The sequence below is a fragment of the Jaculus jaculus genome, chromosome 13 (genome assembly GCF_020740685.1).
Source record: "Jaculus jaculus isolate mJacJac1 chromosome 13, mJacJac1.mat.Y.cur, whole genome shotgun sequence".
Lineage (NCBI taxonomy): Eukaryota > Metazoa > Chordata > Mammalia > Rodentia > Dipodidae > Jaculus > Jaculus jaculus.
In genome coordinates this window covers 17940597-17964452 of record NC_059114.1, presented here as the reverse complement: position 1 = coordinate 17964452, position 23856 = coordinate 17940597, and the positions used below count along the sequence as shown (strand labels likewise).

General features: G+C 47.9%; 1 protein-coding gene across 2 annotated transcripts; it reads left to right on the top strand.

Moving 5' to 3' along the window:
* The first annotated feature begins 3188 nt into the window (after window positions 1–3188).
* On the top strand, window positions 3189–23651 carry Rfc5 (replication factor C subunit 5). Of its 2 annotated transcripts, XM_045132311.1 has the most exons (11): window positions 3189–3365; window positions 6853–6917; window positions 8343–8479; window positions 10929–11008; window positions 12254–12327; window positions 14309–14468; window positions 16462–16543; window positions 17342–17471; window positions 18920–18997; window positions 21286–21340; window positions 22240–23651. In XM_045132311.1, the coding sequence occupies exons 1-11, from the start codon at window positions 3301–3303 to the stop codon at window positions 22334–22336; spliced, it is 1023 nt and encodes a 340-aa protein (XP_044988246.1). In that variant the 5' UTR covers window positions 3189–3300; the 3' UTR covers window positions 22337–23651. The 2 variants fall into 2 exon arrangements, 1 of the variants encoding a protein (XP_044988246.1); XR_006633173.1 differs by lacking the exon at window positions 22240–23651 and having other exon boundaries at window positions 17342–17561; window positions 21286–21342.
* Window positions 23652–23856: the final 205 nt, after the last annotated feature.

Genomic DNA, 23856 nt, shown 5'->3' with positions numbered 1-23856 from the left:
TCTAGGATTGGGCATGAGGCTCCCTCAGTGACAGAAAGTTCATGCCTGGTACTGGTACCAAGGAAAAAGCCTATGGCTTGGAAGGTCATAGACCCTAGAAAGGAGCTTCCACTGTTCTTTGGCTAAATGGACAGGTTATGACCATCAAGAAGTCTTCCAATAGCATTTGTTTATCCCCTTTGATTCATGCTGCTCTCACTCTCGATTCAAGAACCTGCTGTCCACAGATGGCAGCAAATACCCAGGAGTCCCCAGACCCATCAGAATGGCATGAAGAGAAAGCCAACTACCTAGCAAGAGGCAAGTCATCTCTATCACACCCACCAGGGCCCAGGAAACATTACAGAGGAAGAGGCCAATCAACTCTGAGAGCTGGGCTGGAGGGATGGCTTAGCGCTTAAGGTGCTTGCCTGCAAAGCCAGAGGACCCTGGTTCATTCCCCCAGGACCCACGTAAGCCAGATGCACAAGGTGGTGCACGCGTCTGGAGTTTGTCTGTAGCAGTAGGAGGCCCAGGCGCACCAATTCTCTCTCTACATCTGACTTTCTCTCTCTCTCAAATAAAATAATTTTTTTTTAATTTTTATTTATTTATTTATTTATTTGTTTATTTGAGAGTGACAGACACAGAGAGAAAGACAGATAGAGGAAGAGAGAGCGAATGGGCGCGCCAGGGCTTCCAGCCTCTGCAAATGAACTCCAGACGCGTGCGCCCCCTTGTGCATCTGGCTAACGTGGGTCCTGGGGAATTGAGCCTTGAACTGGGGTCCTTAGGCTTCACAGGCAAGCGCTTAACCGCTAAGCCATCTCTCCAGCCCATCAAATAAAATAATTTTTTTTTAATTTTATTTATTTATTTGAGAACGACAGACACAGAGAGAAAGACAGATAGAGGGAGAGAGAGAGAATGGGCGCGCCAGGGCTTCCAGCCTCTGCAAACGAACTCCAGACGCGTGCGCCCCCTTGTGCATCTGGCTAACGTGGGACCTGGGGAACCGAGCCTCGAACGGGGGTCCTTAGGCTTCACAGGCAAGCGCTTAACCGCTAAGCCACCTCTCCAGCCCTCAAATAAAATAATTTTTAAAACAACCTGAGAGCTGCTTTCACTGCTAGCCTGAAAGCCTCCACCAGGGAGGTGGCAGTAGACACGGAGGAGACTCAAAACTCCTCAAAACAGAAAATGAGAGGATGAAGAATGCTCAACACCAAAGGAGCCTCCTAACATGCTCTCCATGGCTCACGAAACATTGAGAAAGAGGCAGGCAGAATGAATGTAAGAGCCACAGGGTGGGAAGGTGCACTGTGAGGCACTGCTCTCCTTACAGGAACTGACTGGGGCGAACATGACCCCACAGTGATTACAGCTACGCCAATAAGGAGAGCCACAGGGGAATGGAGGCAAAGGATAGGGGCCTAAGAGGATAACTTGGTGGGAATTCAACCAATTCGCAGTATGTTCATATAATAAAGGTCTCAACATATTTTTCATAAATGATATTGAATAACTATTATAGAAATAATTGTTTAAAAAGAAAGTGAAGTCAGGGAAGTTTGAAGCCTGAGAAGCAAACACGGTTGTGAACAGCCCTCACACTTGAGTGAGTCAGAACTCCCTGAGGGTTTTATTACAACGCAGGTGGGGCCCCACCTGAGCAGTTTCAGATTTGATGGGTTCGGAGTGAGGAGAGGATTCATTACCATTTCTAACAAGTTCCCGGGGGAGAAGGTTGCTGCAATTGGCCTGAGGTTCGCAGCACTGTGGCTAGGAGAGGGCTCTGGAATCAGGCCCCTGGTAGAGTTCCTTCTGTTCCTTGTGCCAACTGAACAAATGAGTTAACACACCTATAACACGCAGCCACTGACAGAAGTTTGGGCTTCATGGACTGGAGAGATGGCTCCGTGCTTAAAGGTGCTTGCTAGCAAAGCAGCCTGGGTTCAATTCCTCAGCACCCACATAAAGCCAGAATCACAAAGTGGCACATGGGTCTGGAGCTCGTTTGCTGGGGGCCCTGGCATGTCCATTCTCTCTGTCTCTCTTCTCTCTCTCTCTTTTACCATGGTGGCTGAATGACAACCAGACCATGTCACAGCCTCACCAAATCCTTGAGGGTTTTTTTTAATATTTATTTTTATTTATTTGACAGAGGAAGAGAGAAAGAGAGAGAGAACGGATGCTCCAGGATCTCCAGCCACTGTAAACGAACTCCAGAGGCATGCACCCCCTTGTGCATCTGGCTAATGTGGGTCCTGGGGAATCGAACCTGGGTCCTTAGGCTTTGCAGGCAAATGCCTTAACCACTAAGCAATCCCTCCAGCCCGGTTTTTTTTTAAATGTTTTATTTATTTATTTGTAAGGAGAGACAGAGAGAGAATGGGACATACAAACTACTGCAGAGGTCTTGTTACCCCTTCCCCACATACACATACTAGCCCAGTGGAAAGTTAATCTGTTTGTTTTCATTTTGAATCGTTTGGGGAGGTTGCTCTTCAAAACAGGATTGAGTGAGGGACATGAACTCAGGAAGTAGTAACTGACAGCTACATTTGGAGTCTCATGTCCGAAAGTTCTCCTTGTTTGGTACTGAAAGGCCTTTTTTCTTTATAGGCAATGTGTGTGTGTGTGTGTGTGTGTGTGTGTGTGTGTCCATGTAGACTTGCACACGGGGGAGGGGGAGAGAGAGGGCAGGGGTGCTGGGAATGGAACCCAGGGACCCCAGAGCCACACCCCCAGCCCCAGTGTGTGTTTTGTGTATGCGTGTGTGTATGCGTGTGTGTGTGTGTGTGTGTGTGTGTATGTGTGTAGACTTGCACGGGGGAGGAGGGAGAGAGGGGGCAGGCATGCTGGGAATGGAACCCAGGGCCCACTGAGCCACTTCCCCAGTCCCCGAACTGTTTCTGGCTCTAACAATTTTCTGTTCTTTGGCCCCTCAGTGCTTGAACCTTGGTGACCCGCAGGAATCTGGGCCTTGACCTCCATGCCTTCCTTTGCACTTGGGCTGCAGGGGCCGGGCTTACCTGGAAGCCCCTGGGCATCAGAGAACGCTCTGCGCAGGCTGCAGGCAGGGGCGGAGCCCGGCGGAGGATGGAGGCCCCGGTAACTTGGCAACCGGTGCCTTAGCAACGGGGAGGGAGGAGGCGGGACCCAGCGAGGAAGTCGGAAGCTTGAAGCGAGGTCTCGCGAGAGTTGGGTTTGCGCGCGAACTCTGAGAGCTGAGGTCCTGGGGGTCAGGCCGTGTGGCTGGCCTTAGTTGCTGGGGTTTTGAGGGGACACGGCGGCCCCGGCCACCTTCGCCTTGTCGTCATGGAGACGTCAGCGCCCAAGCAGCAGCAGCAGCCCGCGGCGGCCAAGATCAGGAACCTGCCCTGGTAGGAGGCCGGGAGGGGACCTGCGCAGGGGCGAGACACCCCGGTTTGCCTTGACACCCCCTTCCCGGTGCCCTCCCCGCTGGTTAAGCCTTTGCCAAGACCCAGCCCACTTGCCAGCGTGGCACGTGGCTTTCGTGAAAGCCGAGCGACAGCCCAAGGGGTTGCAGCCTTGTCTTCCTGCACCTGGCATTGCCCTTCCTCACCCCACAGCCTTCCCTCCTGCCACAACCTACCACGCTGATTTAAAAAAAAAAAAAAAGGCCTGGAGAGATGGCATAGCGGTTAAGGCGCTATGCCTGCGAAGCCTAAGGGCCCAGGTTCGATTCTCCAGGTCCCACGTTAGCGAGATGCACATCGTGGCGCATGCATCTGGAGTTCATTTGCAGTGGCTGGATGCCCTGGTGCGCCCATTCTCTCTCTCCCTCTGTCCCTCTGTATCAAGTAAATAAGTAATACGATAATTTTTTTTTTAAAAAAAAAGCAGAGAGAATGGGCGCACCAGGGCATCTTGTCACTGCAAACAAACTCACATGCATATGTCACTTTGTGCATCTGGCTTTACATGGGTACTGGGGAATCGAACCAGGGCTGTCAAACTTTGCAAGCAAACTCCCATAACCGCTGATCATTTCTCCAGTCCTACTGGTCAGATTTTTAAAAAATTATTTACTTACTTGAAAGCAACAGACACAGAGAGAAAGAGGCAGATAGAGAGAGAGGGAGAATAGGCGCACCAGGACCTCCAGCCACTGCAAACGAACTCCAGACGCGTGCGCCCCTTGTGCATCTGCCTAATGTGGGTCCTGAGGTATCGAGCCTCGAACCCGGGTCCTTAGGCTTCACAGGCAAGCGCTTAACTGCTAAGCCGTCTCTCCAGCCCTATTGGTCGATTTTAAATTAAAACAATAACAACATTACCATCCGGTTTTTTTTTTTAGATTTTTTTTTTAAACGCCCTCTCTATTTTTTTTTTAATTTATTTATTTGAGAGCGACAGACACAGACAGAAAGACAGAGGGAGAGAGAGAGAATGGGCGCACCAGGGCTTCCAGCCTCTGCAAACGAACTCCAGACGCGTGCGCCCCCTTGTGCATCTGGCTAACGTGGGACCTGGGGAACCGAGCCTCGAACCGGGGTCCTTAGGCTTCACAGGCAAGCGCTTAACTGCTAAGCCGTCTCTCCAGCCCTATTGGTCGATTTTAAATTAAAACAATAACAACATTACCATCCGGTTTTTTTTTTTTAGATTTTTTTTTTAAACGCCCTCTCTATTTTTTTTTTAATTTATTTATTTGAGAGCGACAGACACAGACAGAAAGACAGATAGAGGGAGAGAGAGAGAATGGGCGCACCAGGGCTTCCAGCCTCTGCAAACGAACTCCAGACGCGTGCGCCCCCTTGTGCATCTGGCTAACGTGGGACCTGGGGAACCGAGCCTCGAACCGGGGTCCTTAGGCTTCACAGGCAAGCGCTTAACCGCTAAGCCATCTGTCCAGCCCAAGCTTGCATTCTTTAAAAAAAAAAAAAATGTTGATTGAGCCGGGTGTTGTGGCACACAACTGTAATCCTAGTACTTGGGAGGCAGAGGTAGGAGGGTCATGAGTTCGAGGCCAGTTTAAGTCTCCGTAATGAATTCCAGGTCAGTCTGGGCTAGAGCAAGACCCTATCTCAAAAAGCCAAAAAAAGAAAAAGGAAAACGGAAATTAGAGAGTATGAAAGGGCACTGGTGCCGCTTGCCACTGCAACCAAACTTTATGTGGGTTCTGGGAAGTTGAACCTGGGTCCTTAGGCTTTGTGGGCAAGTACTTTAACCACTAAGCCATCTCTCCAGCCCTGAGCTAACGTTCTTAACCTCTAGCTGCAACAACTATATGCTGGAGATGCCTTAAAGACTAAGGTTTGGCTCAGTTTAGGAAAACTTAAGTTGTTCTTGTCTAAGGTGCTCTTTTTAATATTATTTATTTGCAAACAGACAGAAAATGGGTGCACCAGGGCCTCCTGCCACTGCTAACAATTTACAGATGCATGCACCACTTTGTGCATCTGGCTTTATGAGGTACTGAGGAATTGAACCCTGGACTACCAGGTTTTGCAAGCAAGCTCCTTTAACCTCTGAGCAACCTCCCCAGCCTCTGATGTTTGTTTATATCATGGTTGCAAACAGAACTTGGAGTTGGAAACCAGGTGTGGTGACGCACGCTTTTAATCCCAGCACTTGGGAGGCAGAGGTAGGAGGATCGCCGTGAGTGCGAGGCTACCCTAAGACTACACAGTGAATTCTAGGTCGGCCTGGGCTAGAGTGAGACCCTACCTCGAAAAAAATCAAAATAAATAACTAAAATAAAACCAACCAAACAACAACAACAAAAAAACCCCACAGAACTTTGAGTTGTAATCAAAGCATACACATAAGCGGAATCATACAATGTATGTTTTGTGTCTGGCTTTTTTGGGGGGGGGTTCATCCATGTTGTAGCATGACTCAACACTTCCTTTTTGATAGCTGAGGGTCGTATTGCATTCATGCAGAAAGCGTGTGTTACCTATCCACTCACTTGTTGATGGATATTTGAATATGAGTTCAATTTCAAATCTACCTTGAGGTAGCTAGTGTTCATTCAAGTCCAGGTGAGCCACAGATAGCTGGAAAGGTGACATTACAGCTGAGGTTTTCGTCCTCGGCACTGCTGACAGTGAGAGCCGCAGTGGGGTGCTGCTCTGTGCACTGTAATGCTCCTAGCAACGTCTACCTGCCTATAATAACCAGCAATGTCTCTGGGCTTTATCAGATGTTCCGCAGAGGACAAAACTGCCCTGGTCGAGGACCACTGCTGTATAGTCAAAGAAAAGGTTTGTTTCTCGGGGCTGGAGAGATGGCCCTGCGGTTAAGGTGCTTGCCTGCAAAGCCTAACAGCCCGAGTTCCATTCCCCAGTACCCACATAAAGCCAGTTGCACAGAGTGGCACATACGTCTAACGACCCTGGCATCCCCATTCTCTCTTTCTGCCAGGTATGGTGGCACACACCTTTAATCCCAGCACTGAGGAGGCAGGGGCAGGAGGATTACTGTGAGTTCGAAGCCAGCCTGAGACTAATTATGTAGTGAATTTCAGGTCAGCCTGGGCTAGAACAAGCCCCCACCTTAAAAAAAAAAAAAAAAAACAAGATTTATTTATCTTCCTCTTTTAATTAGGATGTGAAAGGATTCTTTTGTACATGAGAAAATATGCTTGCCAGGCTGGAGAGATGGCTCAGCTGTTAAGGCGCTTGTCTGCAAAACCAAAGGACCCAGGTTTGATTCTTCAGGATCCACATAAGCCAGATGCACATGTGATGTATGCGTCTGGAGTTTATACAATAGCTGAAGCCTCTAGTGCACCCATTCTGTCTCTCTCTCCTTTCTCTCAAGTAAATTTAAAAATTAAAAAAAAGAAGAAAATATACCTGCCTTTGCATATATTCTGACACATGCCAAATTGCATTTCAGGGTTGAGAAATACCGGCCGCAGACCCTGAACGATCTCATTTCTCATCAGGACATTCTGAGTACCAGTGAGTATCGCACGTTCTTGGCCTTTACCCTTGTGATGCTGAAGGACTTGTGGGAATTCCTTGGTGGTGTGTCTCTGCTGAGCAGTGACAAAAGAATCTAATTGAGGTATGAAGAGATGGCTTAGCACTTGCCTACAAAGCCTAAGGACCCAGGTTCGATTCCCTAGGACCCACATAAGCCAGATGCACAAAGTGATATGTGTGTCTGGAGTTCAGTTGCAATGGCTGGAGGCCCTGATGTGGCCCTTTTCTCTATCTGCCTCTTCCCCCCCCTCAAATAAACAAATTAATAAAATATATTTTTTTTAAAAAGGAATCTGATTAAGATGTATAGAATACCATATGCTGGTGACCTTTCCGTAACTGTGTCCAAAAATACCCAGGAGGACCATTTAAAGGGAAATTTATTTTTACTCTTCTTTCAGAGGTTTCAGACCATGGTCCTTGACGCCACTGACTCTGGGCTTTAGGGGAGATTGAACTTCGTGGTGGCTGGGGCTTGTGTCGGAGGAGGCTGTTCACACTGTGGGGGACAGCAAGTAGTGAGCTAGGAAGGAACTGGGGACCAAGTATAACTGTCAAAGACATGCCCCCAATGACCTACTTGCTCCGGCAAAATCCAGCTTCTGAACTTTCCAAGATAAGCTTTCCAAGACCTCCCAAGATAGCGCCACTAGCCGGGGACCAAGTGTTCAACATATGGGCCTGTGGGCGGCATATTTAAACCATGTTGTGGCTGTGAGAGTCTTCCTCCCTGCATTTGCCTCTGATTAGAATTGTTTTGTTTTTGTTTTTCAAGGTCAGGTCTCACTCTGGTCCAGGCTAACCTGGAATTAACTATGTAGTCTCAGGGGGGCCTCAAACTCACGGCCATCCTCCTACCTCTGCTTCCCAAGTGCTGCGATTAAAGGCATGTGCCACCACACCTGGCTTTGGAATTTTTTTTTTTGTTTTGTTTTTGTTTTTGTTTTTTGGGGTAGGGTCTCACTCTGGTCCAGGCTGACCTGGAATTAACTCTGTAGTCTCAGGGTGGCCTTGAACTCACGGCGATCCTCCTACCTCTGCCTCCCGAGTGCTGGGATTAAAGGCGTGCACCACCACGCCCGGCTGGAATATTTTTAAAAAAATATTTTATTCAATAGAGGGAGAGGGAGAAAGAGAGAAGAGGTGTGCCAGGGCCTGTAGCCACTGCAAACAAACTCAAGAAGCATGCCTTACCTTGTGCATCTGGCTTATGTGGGTCTGGAGGAATCAAACCTGGGTCCTTAGGCTTTGCAGGTGAACACCTTAACCGTTGAGCCATGTCTCCAGCCCTGACTGGAATATTGTAACAGGTTGAAGTTCAGTCATCCCCACTCACTGTCCTTCAGTGCCTCTACGGCTCCCCAAAGACCAATGATGTCTCTCCTTCCTCCTGCCCCTCAGTTCAGAAATTTATCAGCGAAGACCGCCTACCACACCTGCTTCTCTACGGCCCTCCAGGGACAGGAAAGACGTCCACCATCCTCGCCTGCGCTAAGCAACTATACAAAGATAAAGAATTTGGCTCCATGGTCTTGGAGGTGACTAGGGTTATGCCCATTCTGCGAGGCGCTGGGGCCTGCTGCCTCTTACCTTTGCTTCTGCTGACTCAGAGTCACTGTCAGTGTGCTGCCCAGCGAGCTGAGCTGCACTGACCATTGGCTCTCTTGCCCTCTGGCTGCTGGTTTGGTTTGGCTGATGAGAGCTCTAGGGGAGGTCAAAGTGAGGAAGGGAGTGATTGAGCCCCTTCAGGTATGGGGATGAAAATAGGTATGGACCAGACCTGTTTTTTTGTTGTTGTTGTTGTTTTGTTGTGGTTTTTTTTTTTGTGTGGGTTTTTTTTTTTTTTTTTTCCCCAAGGTAGGGTTTCACTCCAGCCCAGACTGACCTGGAATTAGTCTCAGGGTGGCCTCAAACTTATAGCAATCTTCGTACCTCTGCCTCCCAATTGCTGGCATTAAAGGCATAAGCCTCCATACCTGGCTTAAACCTGTGTTTTCCCAACACCTTTTATTAATTTTGTTTGTTTGTTTCAAGGCAAAGTCTCACTCTGGCCGAGGATGACCTGGAATTCACTATGTAGTCCCAGACTGTCCTCACACGCACAGCAGTCCTTCTACCCTGCCTCCCGAGTGCTGGGATGACAGGCGTGCCCCACCACACCCGGCTTCCGATACCTTTTAAAATGTCTTTGTTTAGTTTCCTCAACTTAGTACATTCAGAAGTTACATCTGTGTGTTACTGAGGCCTTGCCGGCTACACTTAAGATTGCAAACCTCTAAAAGATGTCTTTTGCCGGAAAAGTATGTGAGAGGGACTGAGGGTGAACTCAGCTCGCAGAGTGCCCAAAGCCCTGGCCTAGAACCCAGGCAGACAAGCCAATTGTGGTGAGGACAAGGGGATCAGTGTTCAGTGTCATCCTCATTTCAAGCTCAAGGCCAGCTTGGGCTGTATGCTACCTTATCTCAAAGGAAAAGAGCTAGCTAGGGTCTGGAGAGATGGCTTAGCGGTTAAGGCACTTGCCTGCAAAGCCAAAAGACCTCGGTTTGATTCCCCAGGACCCACCATAATCCAGATGCACAAGGGGGCGTACGCATTTGGAGTGCATTTGCAGTGGCTGGAGGCCCTGGTATGCCCATTCTCTTCTCTCCTTCTCGCTCAAATAAGTAAATAAATAAAAATAAAGTTTAAAATAAAGAAAAGAGCTAGGCATGGTGGTGCACACTTTTAATCCCAGAACTCTGGAGGCAAAAGTAGGAGGATCAGAGGATCACTGTGAGTTCAAGGTCAGCCTAGCACTTCATAGTGAATTCCAGGTCAGCCTGGGCTAGAGCAAGACCCCACCTTGAAAAACCAAAAAAATAATAAAAATAAAACAAAACAAAGAGGGACTGAAGAGATGATTCAGTGGTTAAAAGTACTTGCTGTGCATGCCTATGACCGAGTTCATCTGACTCCCCCATAACCCACAGAGAGACGTATATGTCTATAATCCCAGTATGCCTATAGAAACAGGAGGTGGAGGTGGGAGAACCCCAAAGCCAGCTAGTCTGGCATCACAGCAGCAAATAGCAGAGAGATCATGTCTCACATAAGTTAGAAGGCAACAACCAACACCCCAAGGTTATCCTGACCTCTCCACATGTGGGGATACATGTGCCCATGTAGACATACATTGCACGGTCAGGAAGGAGAGGAGGGGAGGGAAGGCATGTGGCTGACTCTCAGACATGGGTCTCGGCTCTTTGCTGACACCAGTGTCTTACTTTCCAGTGTTCCAAACACGGTAACCTCAGGTCACGGTAACTTAACATCATCTCGCTCATGGCAGGGGTTTTATCAGGACAACCAGGCCAGTGGTTATTTCCCAAATGTATGAGTGGTGGAGAGATTGACCTTTAAGGTCAGGAGAAAAGTCATTTGCTTTTCAGAATGTTAAGTGATGGTTTAGTTCAACTTTTTCTTTTTTCTTTTTGGTTTATTGAGGTAGAGTCTAACTCTAGCCCAGGCTGACCTGAAATTCGCTATGTAGTCTCAGGGTGGCCTCACAGCAATCCTCCTACCTCTGTCTCCTGAGTACTGGCATTGCAGGCCATGAGTCACCATGCCCAGCACAACTTTTTTTTTTTTTTACTTTTATTGACAGCTTCCATAAATAAAGACAAAATGCCATGATCTTAATCCCTTCCTAACACTCCCTTTTCTCCCTCTCCAATTTTATTTATTTTATTATTTTGTTGTTGTTGTCCTGGTCTCTTAGCTTTCGTTAGACCTGGAAACTAGGTAATGAAGGCTGGGTTGATGGAAAGATACCATGAAGCCAAGAATGGATAGTGTTCTTCACTGTCACCTCTCCTCCCACGGAGGATGCGTAGCGTTCCTCACCGTGGCCTCTCTCCTCCACACGGAGGATGTGTAGCGTTCCTCACCGTGGCCTCTCATATAGAATGCATGCTGTTCCTCACCCTATCCTCTCTTTTCCACATGTAGCTCAACGCTTCAGATGACCGAGGAATAGACATTGTTCGGGGACCAATCTTGAGCTTTGCCAGTACAAGGACCATTTTTAAGTAAGAATGAGTTTCAGTAATTTCTTCCCACAGAGATTCAGATCAGTGAATAGTACAGTTTGTTTTTAAAAGGTGTGACTTGTCAGAAACTTATGAAAAAAAAACAAAGTTCAGCAAATTTGGTAAGAAATGTTTAGTGTAAGGGCAGGAGAGATGACTTAGTAATAAAGGCACTGCCTACAAAGCCAAAGGACCCAGGTTCAAGTCCCCAGGATCCATGTAAGCCAGATGCTAAAGGCTCTCTCTATCTGCCTCTTTCTCCCTCTGTGTTTCTCTCTTCCCCTGTCCCCCCTCTCTCCCTCTCTTCCTCCATCCCCCCCCTCTCTATGAAAGAAGAGGCCTAGAGAGATGTCTGAAATGTTTGAAAGAAATGTTTAGTGCAAATGGTAAGATGAATTACTACCTAAACCACATCAGTAGCCCTTTTGTGAACATTAACAAGTTGGTGTTAGCTAAGGAGGGATTACCTTCAAAATATTTTATTATTTGAGAGAAAGAGGCAAATAGACAGTAAGAGAGGATGGGCGCACCAGGGCCTCTCTAACCACTGCAAATGCACTCCAGACACATGTGCCTGGGGAATCAATCATGGGTTCTTAGGCTTTGCAGGCAAGCGCCTTAACTGGTGAGCCATCTCTCCAGCCCTGGATTACTTTCAAGGCTGGGTGTGCTGGTTTGAATTTAAACAGGAACAAAGATAGAAAGGATGGCTGGGGTAGCAATTAAAACAGGAAAAGGTGAAAAGATGAATCCATGGGGGAGGTAGGAAAAGCAGATGGCGTGGCTCAGATGGAGTTTGTATTTGTCATGCTCTCAAAAAAAAAAAGCATACCAGGCTGGAGGGTGGCTTAGTGGTTAAGGCGTTGGCCTACAAAGCCAAAGGACCCAGGTTCAGTTCCCCAGGGCTCATGTAAGCCAGATGCACAAGGGGGCACATGCATCTGGAGTTCATTTGCAGTGGCTGGAGGCCCTGGCATGCCCATTCTCTCTCTCTCCATGTTTCTCTGTCAAATAAAAATAGGATTCCATGAGGAAGGAAGACATAGACAGAGTGCTGCCCAAGTCAGGTTAGACCTCACTTAACCCTGAAGGCCAAAGGCATTACAGGGCATTCGTTTTTCCTGTCTGTGTGAGCCCAGGCATCAGCCTAGCCAGGTCCGGGAGGGGTAAACTTGATCAGAAGGTTTGATGGCCTTGGTGTCACAGAGAGACTGCTGGATCTCAGACATGGGCTCGTTTTCCTAGGAAAGGGTTTAAGCTCGTGATTCTGGACGAAGCTGACGCTATGACTCAAGACGCACAGAACGCCCTGAGACGAGGTAAGAACGGCTGCTCAGGCCGCCATGTTGGCCACGGAGCACCCTGAAAGTTAAATTTGTCATTCTGTCCAGGCATGGTGGCGCATACCTTTAATCCCAGAATCCCAGCACCAGGCCAAGGTAGGAGGATCACTGTGAGTTCGAGGCCAGCCTGAGACTACAAAGTGAATTCCAGGTTAGCCTGGGCAAGAGTGAGACCCTCAAGAAAACAAATAAATAAACTAGTTATTCTAGGTGTGAGTTCATCCTCTAGTCCAGGGCCTCCTCTGTCATCCCAGACAAGACAGTCCCATGGTTAGGTCCCCTTCAGCAGCCTAAGGACATGGCTCTGCAAGGACTTGAGTATGCCCAGCCTCAAATCTTATCCTCCATGCCTGCGTTCAGCTCCAGATTGGGAATTTGTGTCATTCAGTGGGGGGTACACAAAGTCTTTCGTTCCTAAAGGACTCGGCTGACCTGCCCTCGGTCAAGCCAGGGAAGACTCTCTGGAACGTGGTGGGTGTCAGAAAGCCGACAGTCCTTCCCCGCTTGCTGAGGGAGTGACTCTGGGGAGAGGAGCAAACCCTGAGATTTGCCTCTGTTGGTGGGACTAGTGAAAGGACTCTGGTAGGAGCATCTTCCACTGAGGCTCCAAGGGAAATGCTTTCAGAGAGGAGCAGCCTTGAGCAGTTGGGAGGGAGGTAAGGCGTGGATCACAGCGCCGGTTGGGGAGGGGGAGGAGGGGGAGGATGATGATTAGAATGTCTTCTGGTCCTGAGAGCATTGGCAGTCTTCCTTCAGCATCTTGCTGTGCAGAGTGACTGTCTGTGGGCAGGCAGATCCCTGTGCAGGGACACTGGGTCCCTGCAGCGTGACACCAATGTCCTATGCATCTTTCAGCTCTGGTTACTGCTCCTTCTAAGCATTCTTGGGCTTTCAGACAAGGGCCACTAGAAGGTGCCTCCTCCTCCTGCCCAGGGAAGGTGGGCCGTTGTCAGGCTGTCATAAACGGCTTATACAAAAGGATGGTCTCACATACCAGATCTCAAACTTGGAGGGATCAAGTGGCAAGAGTGCCAGCATTGTGGCAGATTATTATTATTTTTTTTTTTAAAAAAAGCATTTTGTGAAATCCTGTTAACTTTGAAACAACAATGGTAGGCTAGACATGGTAGCTGATGTCCGTAATCCCAGTGTGTGGGCTCACTGAGACTTGGAGGTCAGCCTGGGCTACTGAGTGAGGTCTTGTCTCAAAAAATCAAAAGCAAGTCAGGCATGGTAGCACACGCCTTTAATCCCAGCACTCGGGAGGCAGAGGTAGGAGGATCACCATGAGTTCGAGGCCACCCAGAAGCTACATAGTAAATGTAGGTCAGCCTGGGATAGATAGAGACCCTACCTCCAAAAAGCTAAAAAAAAAAAAATAAAAGCAGGGGGCTGGAGAGATTGCTTAGTGGTTAAGGCGCTTGCCTGCAAAGGACCCAGGTTAGATTTCCCAGTACCCATGTAAGGTAGATGCACAAGGTGGCACATGTGTCTGGAGTTCATTTATAGTGGCTAGAGGCCCTGGGGTGCCCATTCTCTCTCTTTTTTTTTTTCCTTTTTTGGATTTTTTGAGGTAGGGTCTTGCTGTAGCTCAGGCTGACCTAGAATTCACTGTGTAGTCTCAGGGTGGCCTCGAACTCATGGTGATCCTCCTACCTCTGCCTCCCAAGTGCTGGGATTAAAGGCATGTGCCACCATGCTCAGCTCTCTCTCTCTCTCTCTCTCTCTCTCTCTAATAAAATATTTTAAAATATTTTCTTAAAAAGCAAACTTGAAAAGGATGGAGGCTGAGTTGGATCTATTCCTGAACCCACCACGGCCCTGTCCTCTTTGTAGGTGTCTTCTCTGCTCCCGTCATGTTTCAGACTTTTCCTGTCCCCTCCACTTGACAGGGGCTTTGGGTCCTTTGAAGGATCAGATGGACTTTGATGTGAGGTGGTTTGTCTTTCCTCTCCAGTGATTGAGAAGTTCACAGAAAATACCAGGTTTTGCCTCATCTGTAACTATCTGTCCAAGATTATCCCCGCCCTGCAGTCGCGATGCACGAGGTTCCGGTTTGGTCCCCTGACGCCAGAACTCATGGTTCCCCGCCTGGAGCACGTCATAGAGGAAGAGAAGTGAGTACTGTGAGTCAGGAGTGGACGAGGGTCTTGGGGGCTGACCGGAGTGGAGGTCCCTGGGGTGAGTGGGCAGCATGCGGGGCACCCGGGAACTCTTGGGGACCGCCGACTGCTGCCATTTTCCCCAAGGTCCTAGACTCTTTCTCCTAAGCTGTTTGCTTTTCCTTGATCTTGTCCTCTTTACTGCCCATGGCCCCAGTCCCTCGCCTCTGCCAGCTTTAATGATGAGCAGGGAGGTTCCAAGACACAACTTCTGGGCGATAGGATGCCAGACCAGTAGCTTACTGAGCAGCCGTGTGTTTCGAGGAGATGCCCGGCCCTGGGTCATGGGTCATGCTGGGGCTCTTCCTCGCAGAAAGCATCAACCACAGCCAGTTAGTGCAGAGGCTGCTCGTGTGAGCCCACGTCCCTAACCAAAGTGATTTCTAGATGTTGTATAAAATAGCCCTGGTTTGTTTTTGTTGTTTGTTTGTTTTTTAATTTTGGGGGGTTGAGGGTGTCGAGGTAGGGTCATGCTCTAGCCCAGGCTGACCTGGAATTCACTATGTAGTCTCAGAGTGGCCTTGAACTCACAATGATTTTCCTACTTCTGCCTCTTGATGGCTAGGATTAAAGATGTGCGCCTCCACATCTGGCTTTTTAAAATATATATATATATATATATTTTAACTTTTTATTATTTTTTTTTATTGAGACAGAAAGAAAGAGTCAGTGGGAGATAATGGGCATGCCAGGGCCTCTAGCCACTGCAAACGAACTCCAGATGCATGCGTCCCCTTGTGCATCTGGCTTATCTGGCTTACGTGGGTCCTGGAGAATTGAACAAGGTACCATGGCTTTGCAGGCAAACGCCTAACTGCTAAGCCATCTCTACAGTCCCCCCCCAAAAAATATTTTAATTGATTATTTGCAAGGAGGGGGCAATTGGCATTCTGACACTGCAAACACACTCCAGATACTTTGTGTATCTGGCTTTATGTGGGTACAGGAGAATTGAACCCAGGCCATCAGGTTTTGTAAGCAAGTGCCTTTAAACACAAAAACATCTCTCCAGCCCTATTCTTTTTTTTTTTTTTTTTCTTTTTTAAATCTGGGTGTGTTCATGTTTGTGAGTACAAGTATGCACACGGTACAGTATGTATATTCATGTTGGAGTGTGAGCACAGGTGTGCACATGGTATGGTGGGTGTGTTCACATTTGAGTGTGAGCACAGGTGTGCACATGGTATGGTGGGTGTGTTCACATTTGAGTGTGAGCACAGGTGTGCACATGCTGGAGTGTGGAGTCAGAAGACATCCTTGGCCTTGGTCTTTGCCTTCCGCCTCGTTTGAGAAGCGGTCCTGTTCTTCCCTGCCGTGTTGGCCCGCTAACTGCCAGGGATTCTCCTGTTTCTCTGCCTGTGGCACACCAGGATTACCGACACTTGCTACTGCGTTCGTCTTTACCTGGGTTCTGGGAATCTGAACTGAGGTTGTCACACTTGCTTACCCTCTGAGACATTTCCCTAGCCCCTTTCATTCTTGTTTAAAGAAATATTTAAGCCAGGTGTGGTGCACATGCCTTTAATCCCAGCACTTGGGAGGCAGAGGTAGGAGGGTCACTGTGAGTTCAAGGCCACCCTGAGACTGCATAATGAATTCCAGGTCAGCCTGGGCTAGAGTGAAACCCTACTTCAAACCAAAATAAATAAGTAAATAAAAATAAGATTACGTATTGAGAGAAAAAGTGCATGAGCATTCCAGGGCCTCCATCCACTGCAAACAAACTCCAGATGTGTGCACCCCCTTGTGCATCTGGCTTACATGGGTACTGGGGAGTCGAACCTTGGGTCCTTGGGCTTCACAGGCAAGTGTATTAACTGCTGAGCCATCTCTCCCACACCCCTTTCATTCTTTAAAGCTCTAATCATTCACAGCCCTCTCCTTCCATGTGGGAAATGTTTGTACTCTCAGTGGGGTCTCATGAACCCCTTTGCATGTTTCCTTGCAGAGTTGATATAACTGAAGATGGAATGAAGGCCCTTGTCACTCTGTCCAGTGGAGACATGCGAAGGGCTCTGAACATCTTGCAGGTATGGCCCCAGTCCAAGCACTTCTCGGGTCATTGCTTTGAAACATCTCCAGTCATTGTTTTGAAATAGTTTTTTTTTTTTTTTAACAAGAAATTTATTTTTAAAAAATATTTTACTTTTTATTTGATGAGAGAGGATGGGCACACTGGGGTCTCAAGCCACTGCAAACGAACTCCAAACACGTGCACCACCATATCTGGCTTACATGGGTCCTGAGTAATCAAACCTGGGTCCTTAGGCTTCTCAGGCAAACACCTTAGCTGCTAAGCCATCTCTCCGGCCCCTTGAAATAGTTTCTTAAGAAAGATGAGGGGCCAGAGAGATGGCTTACCAGTTAAGGTATTTGCCTGAGAGGCCTAAGGACCCAAATTCAATTCCCCAGTACCCACATAAGCTAGATGCACAAGGTGGCACATGTAGCTGGAGTTCATCTGCAGTGGCTGGAGGCCCTGGCACACCCATTAAGAAAAAGGGAGAGAAAAAAAAGAAAGAGAAAGACGGATGGACAAACAGCCAGTCTGTACATTCAGAAATCTAGAACTTCATCATGTACCCGAACTCCTCCCCCGGCCTTTGTGTTTTATTCACTGAATCATTTGCTGCAACCAAGGCTGTGGCAGGAGTGTCCTGCAGGCCTCCCAGCCAGCCCAGCAGCCTTCATGGGAGAGGACAAGCATGTCAGTGTGGACACGGGCTTGTGCTGACCTGGGCCGTATCACGGCACTGCTGCAGTGAGCTCGCCCCGGTCACCGCCAGTAGGGCAGCTGACATCCACTGGGGTCCCCTCTGTCTGCACAGAGTACCAACATGGCCTTTGGGAAGGTGACAGAGGAGACTGTCTACACCTGCACTGGGCACCCGCTCAAGTCGGACATCGCGAACATTCTGGACTGGATGCTGAATCAAGACTTCACCACGGCCTACCGAAGTATCCTTTCCAGTGACCACTGCCAGGCGCAGGCCTGGAACCTCAGCTGAAGCCAACACCTACATCTCCCTGGTCAGCTTGGGGGAGCAGGTGACCACAGATGGATGTCTTTGTCTCTCGCCCCACAGCTCTTTCACAGCGGCTGCGGCCTTTGTGGGGCTGGAAGCAGTTTTGCTTGCACATGGGAGGGAAAAGTTCGGCCTTGAGGTGGAAGATACAATCTGTAGTTATTTGCGAAGAGAATGAGAAAGAGAGAGAAAGGGCACACCAGAGCCTCCAACCACTGCAAAGCGACTGAGCCGCATGTGCCACTTAGTGCATCTGGCTTTACGCGGGTCATAGGGAAGTGGACCTGGGTCACCTGGCTTTGCAGGCAGATGCCTTAACTGCTGAGCCATTTCTCCAGCCCATACATATTTTTGTTTGTTTGTTTAATTTGTGAGGGAGAGAATTGGCATGCCAGAGCCTTAGCCACTGCAAATGAACTCCAGACCTAAGTGCCACCTAGTGCGCATATGCCACCTTGTGCATCTGGCTTAGGGTTTTGGGGAGTTGAACCTGGTCCTTAGGCTTTGCAGGCATACACCTTAACTGCTAAGCCATGTCCCCAGCCCCCTTTATTTTGAGGTAAGCCCAACAGACTGGCCTTTGTTTTTTATTTATGAGAGAGCAGCCCTTTTAAAAAAAAATTCAATTATTTGAGAGAGCAAGAGAGGGAAAGAGACAGACAGAGAGAGAGAGAGAGAGAGAGAGAGAGTGGGTGCACCAGAGCTTCCAGCTACTACAAACGAACTCCAGATGTATGTGCCACCTTGTGCACCTGGCTTATGTGGGTCCTGGGGAATCGAATCAAGGTCCTTTGGCTTTGCAGGCAAGCACCTTAGCAGCTAAGCCATCCCTCCAGCCCCAGCCCATTGTTATTATTTTTTATTATACGGTGTTAGAGCTCAAGCCCAGGGCTTTGTGCATGTTAGACAAGCACTGTACCAAATGAGCCACCTCTCCAGCCCACAGTCATTTTTAAGGATGTTGTTATTTGCTGTGAAATGGAATCATGGCCAAGAATAATGGTGTGAAACCCTTTGAAGGATGTATTTTGCCCTGTTGTCTGCCAGGAGGTGTAAGTGTACTTTTTATTTATTTATTATTTTTGGTTTTTTGAGGTAGGGTCTCACTCTAGCTCAGGCAGAACTGGAATTAACTCTGTAGTCTCAGGATGGCTTGGAACTCATGGTGATCGTCCTACCTCTGCTTTCCGAGTGCTGGGATTAAAGGCGTGCGCCACCACACCTGGTTTTAAGTGTACTTCTTAGAATGCCTCAATTAAAGACAACTGGAAAAGTGAGCATTGCACCTGACATGCACAGCGGCCTGGAAAGAGAAACAGCCTGCTTTGAAGCCACTCAGGGTTGGGATTCACCTTTGTCACCTTAGCTATTCCTCCCCAGATATCACCGAGCTGAAGACTCTGAAGGGGCTGGCGTTACATGACATCCTGACCGAGATTCACCTGTTTGTGCACAGAGGTAACTGCACTGAGCTGTGGGAGAGGAGCCCGCACACCTAGGGGTGTGTGGGGAGGGGGTGGGAGCTTGCACACTTCAGGATGTTAGAATCAAGTGCAAAGCTTTGTTCTTGAGCAAAGATGCAGGGCTGAAGTGTCTGACCCCTTATCTTTTTGGTGACTCTGAGTTGCTGTTTAAAACTTCCAAAAACCTTTGAATTTCTAAAGTTGGTGGGGTGAATAGAAGGAAACTCTTGCAGGCTGTTTCCTTGAGTGGTCTGAATATTGTAGCAATAAGTAGTATATTTTAAATCTTTAAGACTGAGGAGATGGCTTAGGAGTTAAAGGTGCTTGCTTGAAATGCCAGCCTGGGTTTAATTCTCTACTACTCACATAAAGCCAGGTGCACAAAGTGGCACATGCATCTGGAGTGAGTTTGTCGTGGCAAGAGGCCCTGGCATTCCTATTCTCATTCTCTCTCTAATGGAAAGTAAGTTAATAATTTTTTTTTTTTAATTTTGACAGAAAGAGGCAGAGAGAATGGATGGGCTAGGGCCTCCAGCCACTGCAAATGAACTCCAGATCACCAATTATGCATTTGCCTTACTTGGGTACTGGGAATCGAACCTGGGTCCTTACTTAGGCCTTGCAGACAAGTGCCTCGACCACTAAGCCATCTCTCCAGCCCCAATAAAATATATTTTAATCTTTCTTTTTTTTTTTTTTTTTCTTTTTTGCCAAGTGACTGTACTCAGGGCCCTCATGTGCTAGGCAAGCACTGAGCTATTGAGCTATATCCCCACCCCCTCTTTTCCCCTTTTGTGCCGGGATCTGAGCCCAGGGTTAACGTATTCTGAACCTGCACTGGGCTACTGAGCGATGTCTTCACCCCATAATTTACTTTCTTGTTTTTTTTTCTTTTCCTGAAGCAGGGTCTCACTCTAGGCTAGGCTATCTTGACTGGAATTCACTGTGTAGTTGTCTCAGGGTGGCCCAGCTCCGTAATTTACGCTCCTGAAAGAAGTCTGTCCTCAAGAAGGCGATCTAGCTTCACATAAATCAAAGCGATCAGTATTAGGGGAGCCTTAAGTTCCCTTTACTCCAGTTCTTCTTGGGGACTTAACCTGGGCAGCATCTGTGACCCCCTAGCTGATTAAATGAGTCCTGAGGGAGATCCAGACATCCCACCTGATTTGAGAGGATGGGGCTCTTCAGCACTCCCCTGCATAGTCGCCAGAAGAAGCTCTTCCTTGGCCGCCTTCTATAAATGGAAGGGCCCAAACAGGTCATGTGTGCTGGCCTTGCCTCTGTGGAACCTGAAGGGTTTGCTTCCAAAATGAGACAGTAAGCTGGACATGGTGGCACACGCCTTTAATCCCAGCACATGGAAGGCTGAGGAAGGAGGGTCACATTGAGTTTGAACCCAGCCTGGGCTAGAGTGAGACCCTGCCTTAAAAAAAAAAACAGCCGGGCATGGTGGTGCACGCCTTTAATCCCAGCACTGGGGAGGCAGAGGTAGGAGGATCACCGGGAGTTCGAGGCCACCCTGAGACTACATAGTGAATTCCAGGTCAGCCTGAGCCAGAGTGAGACCCTACCTCAAAAAATCAAAAAAAAAAAAAAAAACTGGGGCAGTAAAGTGAGCTCATGTTGGTACATCCATGTTAGGATTGTGGCGGTCATACATGTGTGTGTGTCTTTTTATTTTTAATTTAAAAATTTTTTTATTTATATGAGAAAAAGGCAGATAGAGAGAATGGGTGTACCAAGGCCTCCAGCCACTACAAACGAACTCCAATTGAGCCTAGAACCGGGATCCTTAGGTTTCACAGGCAAGCCCTTAGCCACTAAGCCCTCTCTCTCCAGCCCCTATGTGTCCTTTTTTAAAGAACAACTAAATACACTATGAAAAATCACCAAATAGTAGGGGTGGGGAGACCCAATGAAACTTACACCATTTTCAGCTTCTTGCCTTGGTTAGCTTGTGGTTAGCCTGAAACTCACAAGTTCACTGTCACCTGTTAGCTGTCTAGACTTATTAGAAGTTCCATTTTCTAGCCAGGCGTGGTGGCATGCACCTTTAACCCAAGCACTGGGGAGGCAGAAGTAGGAAGATCACTGAGTTCAAGGCCAACCTGAAACTACATAGTCAGTTCCAGGTGAGCCTGGGCTAGAGTAAAACCCTACTTCAGAAAACAAAGGAAGTTCCATTATCTGTATATCATGTTTAAACTCACACTTTTCCTCTGTGGCTTTTTTTTTTTTTAAGTAAGGAATAACAGTCCTCACTTATTTTTGTTTTTCCCTCAGTTGACTTTCCATCTTCAGTTCGAATACATTTGTTAACCAAAATGGCAGACATTGAGTGAGTATTTTCCCCAACTTTGATTCTTTGACTGGCCCGCCCTTTGGGCAGTTTTGATTTCTACTTGCCTGACTAGCTTTTGTGTCTGCATCGCGTCGCTTCTCTGTGGGGTAGCCCAGTACCAAGTGGGCTGTGATGTGAGGGTGGAGGAGGCTCAAAGGAGAAAACCCAGCTTTACGTCTGAGCCAGGGGTCTCAGCAGCTCAACCCTGCTGCTTCCGTGGATATTCCCCTTATAGTGGATTCCAGCTTCAGATCAGACATCTAGGTCACTTGAGGACGACCAGCCATCCAGCTGTTATTAAGGCATTTTGGCATACTGGGGGCGGGGAAGCAAACACAAACTCAATTTTCCACTTTGCCTAGCTCAGTAAACAGTTATTAGCCCCCAGTGAAGCTGGCAGCCATCGTTGAGAGCATCGGGCTCAAGCTGGCAAAGGCCAGCTCCAATGTACAGTCATTGGCTTGCAGTGTCCAAATTAGGTCACTTGTCATCGCTGCGGTAGGAATGCTCCTGTGGCTGGGCACTGAAAAGGTGGCAAGGTTAACCTCCAGTGTCCTGCTGTACTGTCCACGCCACAGATATCTCAACCGTCCTGATTCTTCCTAATGCAGAAAAATAGCCCTTGTCACATGAACTCTGCATAGGTGTAAAGCTAGAATAAAGACAAATTCAGAGCCTACTATTGGTAAGTTTTTAAGTTTTAACTTCTCCTTAGCAGTTTGAATCACATTCCTGAACCAGTGTTAAGGAAGAAGCTGCCGGGGATACTCACACGATCGAGGCCGTTCCCCACAGCCGTGCCCTCGAGCACCCAGTAGCTGCTGTGCTGCCCTGCTCTTCACCCCAGCCAGGGTTGGGCTCGCCTTTGTTCTTAACCTTGGTTTGGTTGTTTTCAGGTACAGACTTTCTGTTGGCACCAACGAGAAGATTCAGTTGAGCTCCCTCATTGCTGCATTCCAAGTCACCAGAGACCTAATTGTCACAGAGGCCTAGATACTCTGAGGCTGGAGAACCGAGGATCCATCCGGACCCGGGTAAAGCCAGTCATGTTTCCTGAAGTGTCTGCTCAGGTGTGGGTGGGCAGATACAGTGCTCTGTGGTTGTTTGCAGCGGGAATGTACCACGGGATTTTAATGTATGTAACCACCAACACGCTGTCTGACTGTCTTAACAGAAAAAGGTTTTTGTTTTTTTTTAATGTTTTCTGTTTTGGCTTTAAAGACTTTTTACACTTCAGTTGATGGAGTGGCAGAAAGTTGGTGTACTCATTTGGTCTGAAGCATAAAGCTGTCAAATCTAATGTGCTTCAAGTGTCTTCTATCTCAATCAAGGTCAGCATCTCCAAATTTATATTTATGCTATTCTATGGCATTCATTGTATCTACTTTAAATCAGTATGCATGGACTTCTGGCCCAAAGATTTTGGGGATGGAGAGATAGCTTAGCAGTTAAGGCTATTGCAGTCAAAGCCTGGGTTTGATTCCCAAGTACTCATGTAAAGCCAAATGCAAAGTAATAATGCATGCACCTGGAGTTCGTTTGCAGTGACAAGGGGCCCAAATGTTCCCCCCCACACACTTGCAAGTCAATAATAAAATAAAAATTCAAAATTGGTCTTTTTGCCTTGTACCATGTCCACACTTACAATTTCAGTGCTCAGGAGACTAAGGCAGGAAGATAAATTCCTAGCCAGGTTGAGCAACAGTGAGACCCTGTCTCAACAATCAAAAAACTTCTATTGCTGGGTAATGCCTTTAATCCCAGGACCTGGAAGGCAGAGTTAGGAGGATCACCATGAGTTTGAGGCCAGCCTAAGACTACATAGTTAATTCCAGGTCAGCATGGGCCAGAGTGAGACCCTACCTCAAAAGACAAAAAAAAAAAAAAAAAAAAATCCACCTCTATAGTCTTTTCTCCTTTTAGGCTTGCCGGCAAGTTCCAAGTTTCATTGTGGAAAGGAAAGAAAATAGTCTTCAAATTGTGCCTTTGAGAGCTAGGCATAGTGGTCCATGCTTTTAATCTCAGTGCTTGGGAGGCAAAGGTAGGACCACTGTGAGTTCAAGGCCAGCCTAGGGCTACAGAGTGAGTTCTAGGTCAACTTGGACTAGAGAGATAGATCCTACCTCAAAAACAGTATGTATTTTGTGGCCTAGTGGCTATGTACACCACGTGTTCAGTGCGGGAGCGTGCAGATGGGGCCTGTTTTGATCTGCTGGGAAGTCTGCTTATGTTCTAGTTTCTTTGAGGGCAATTTCGCTGCATGTCAATTTCCTTGCAATAATAAAGCACTTTGCTTGGTTCCGATCAATTCTGTGCGGTGGTCTTGTCATGTATCACAGAATCAACTTTCCTTGGAGGCTGCTCCTTAGAAAGCTGTCAGGTCTTCACACACAGGTCCTTACCCTGACACAAAAACAGTTCACATCCAGTTAAAACTGTGGCTCAGTTTTGACCTCCTAAGCTAGAGGTAGGGCCGATGCTTTAGGGGCGCCTGGGCGGAGGCGGCAAGCCAC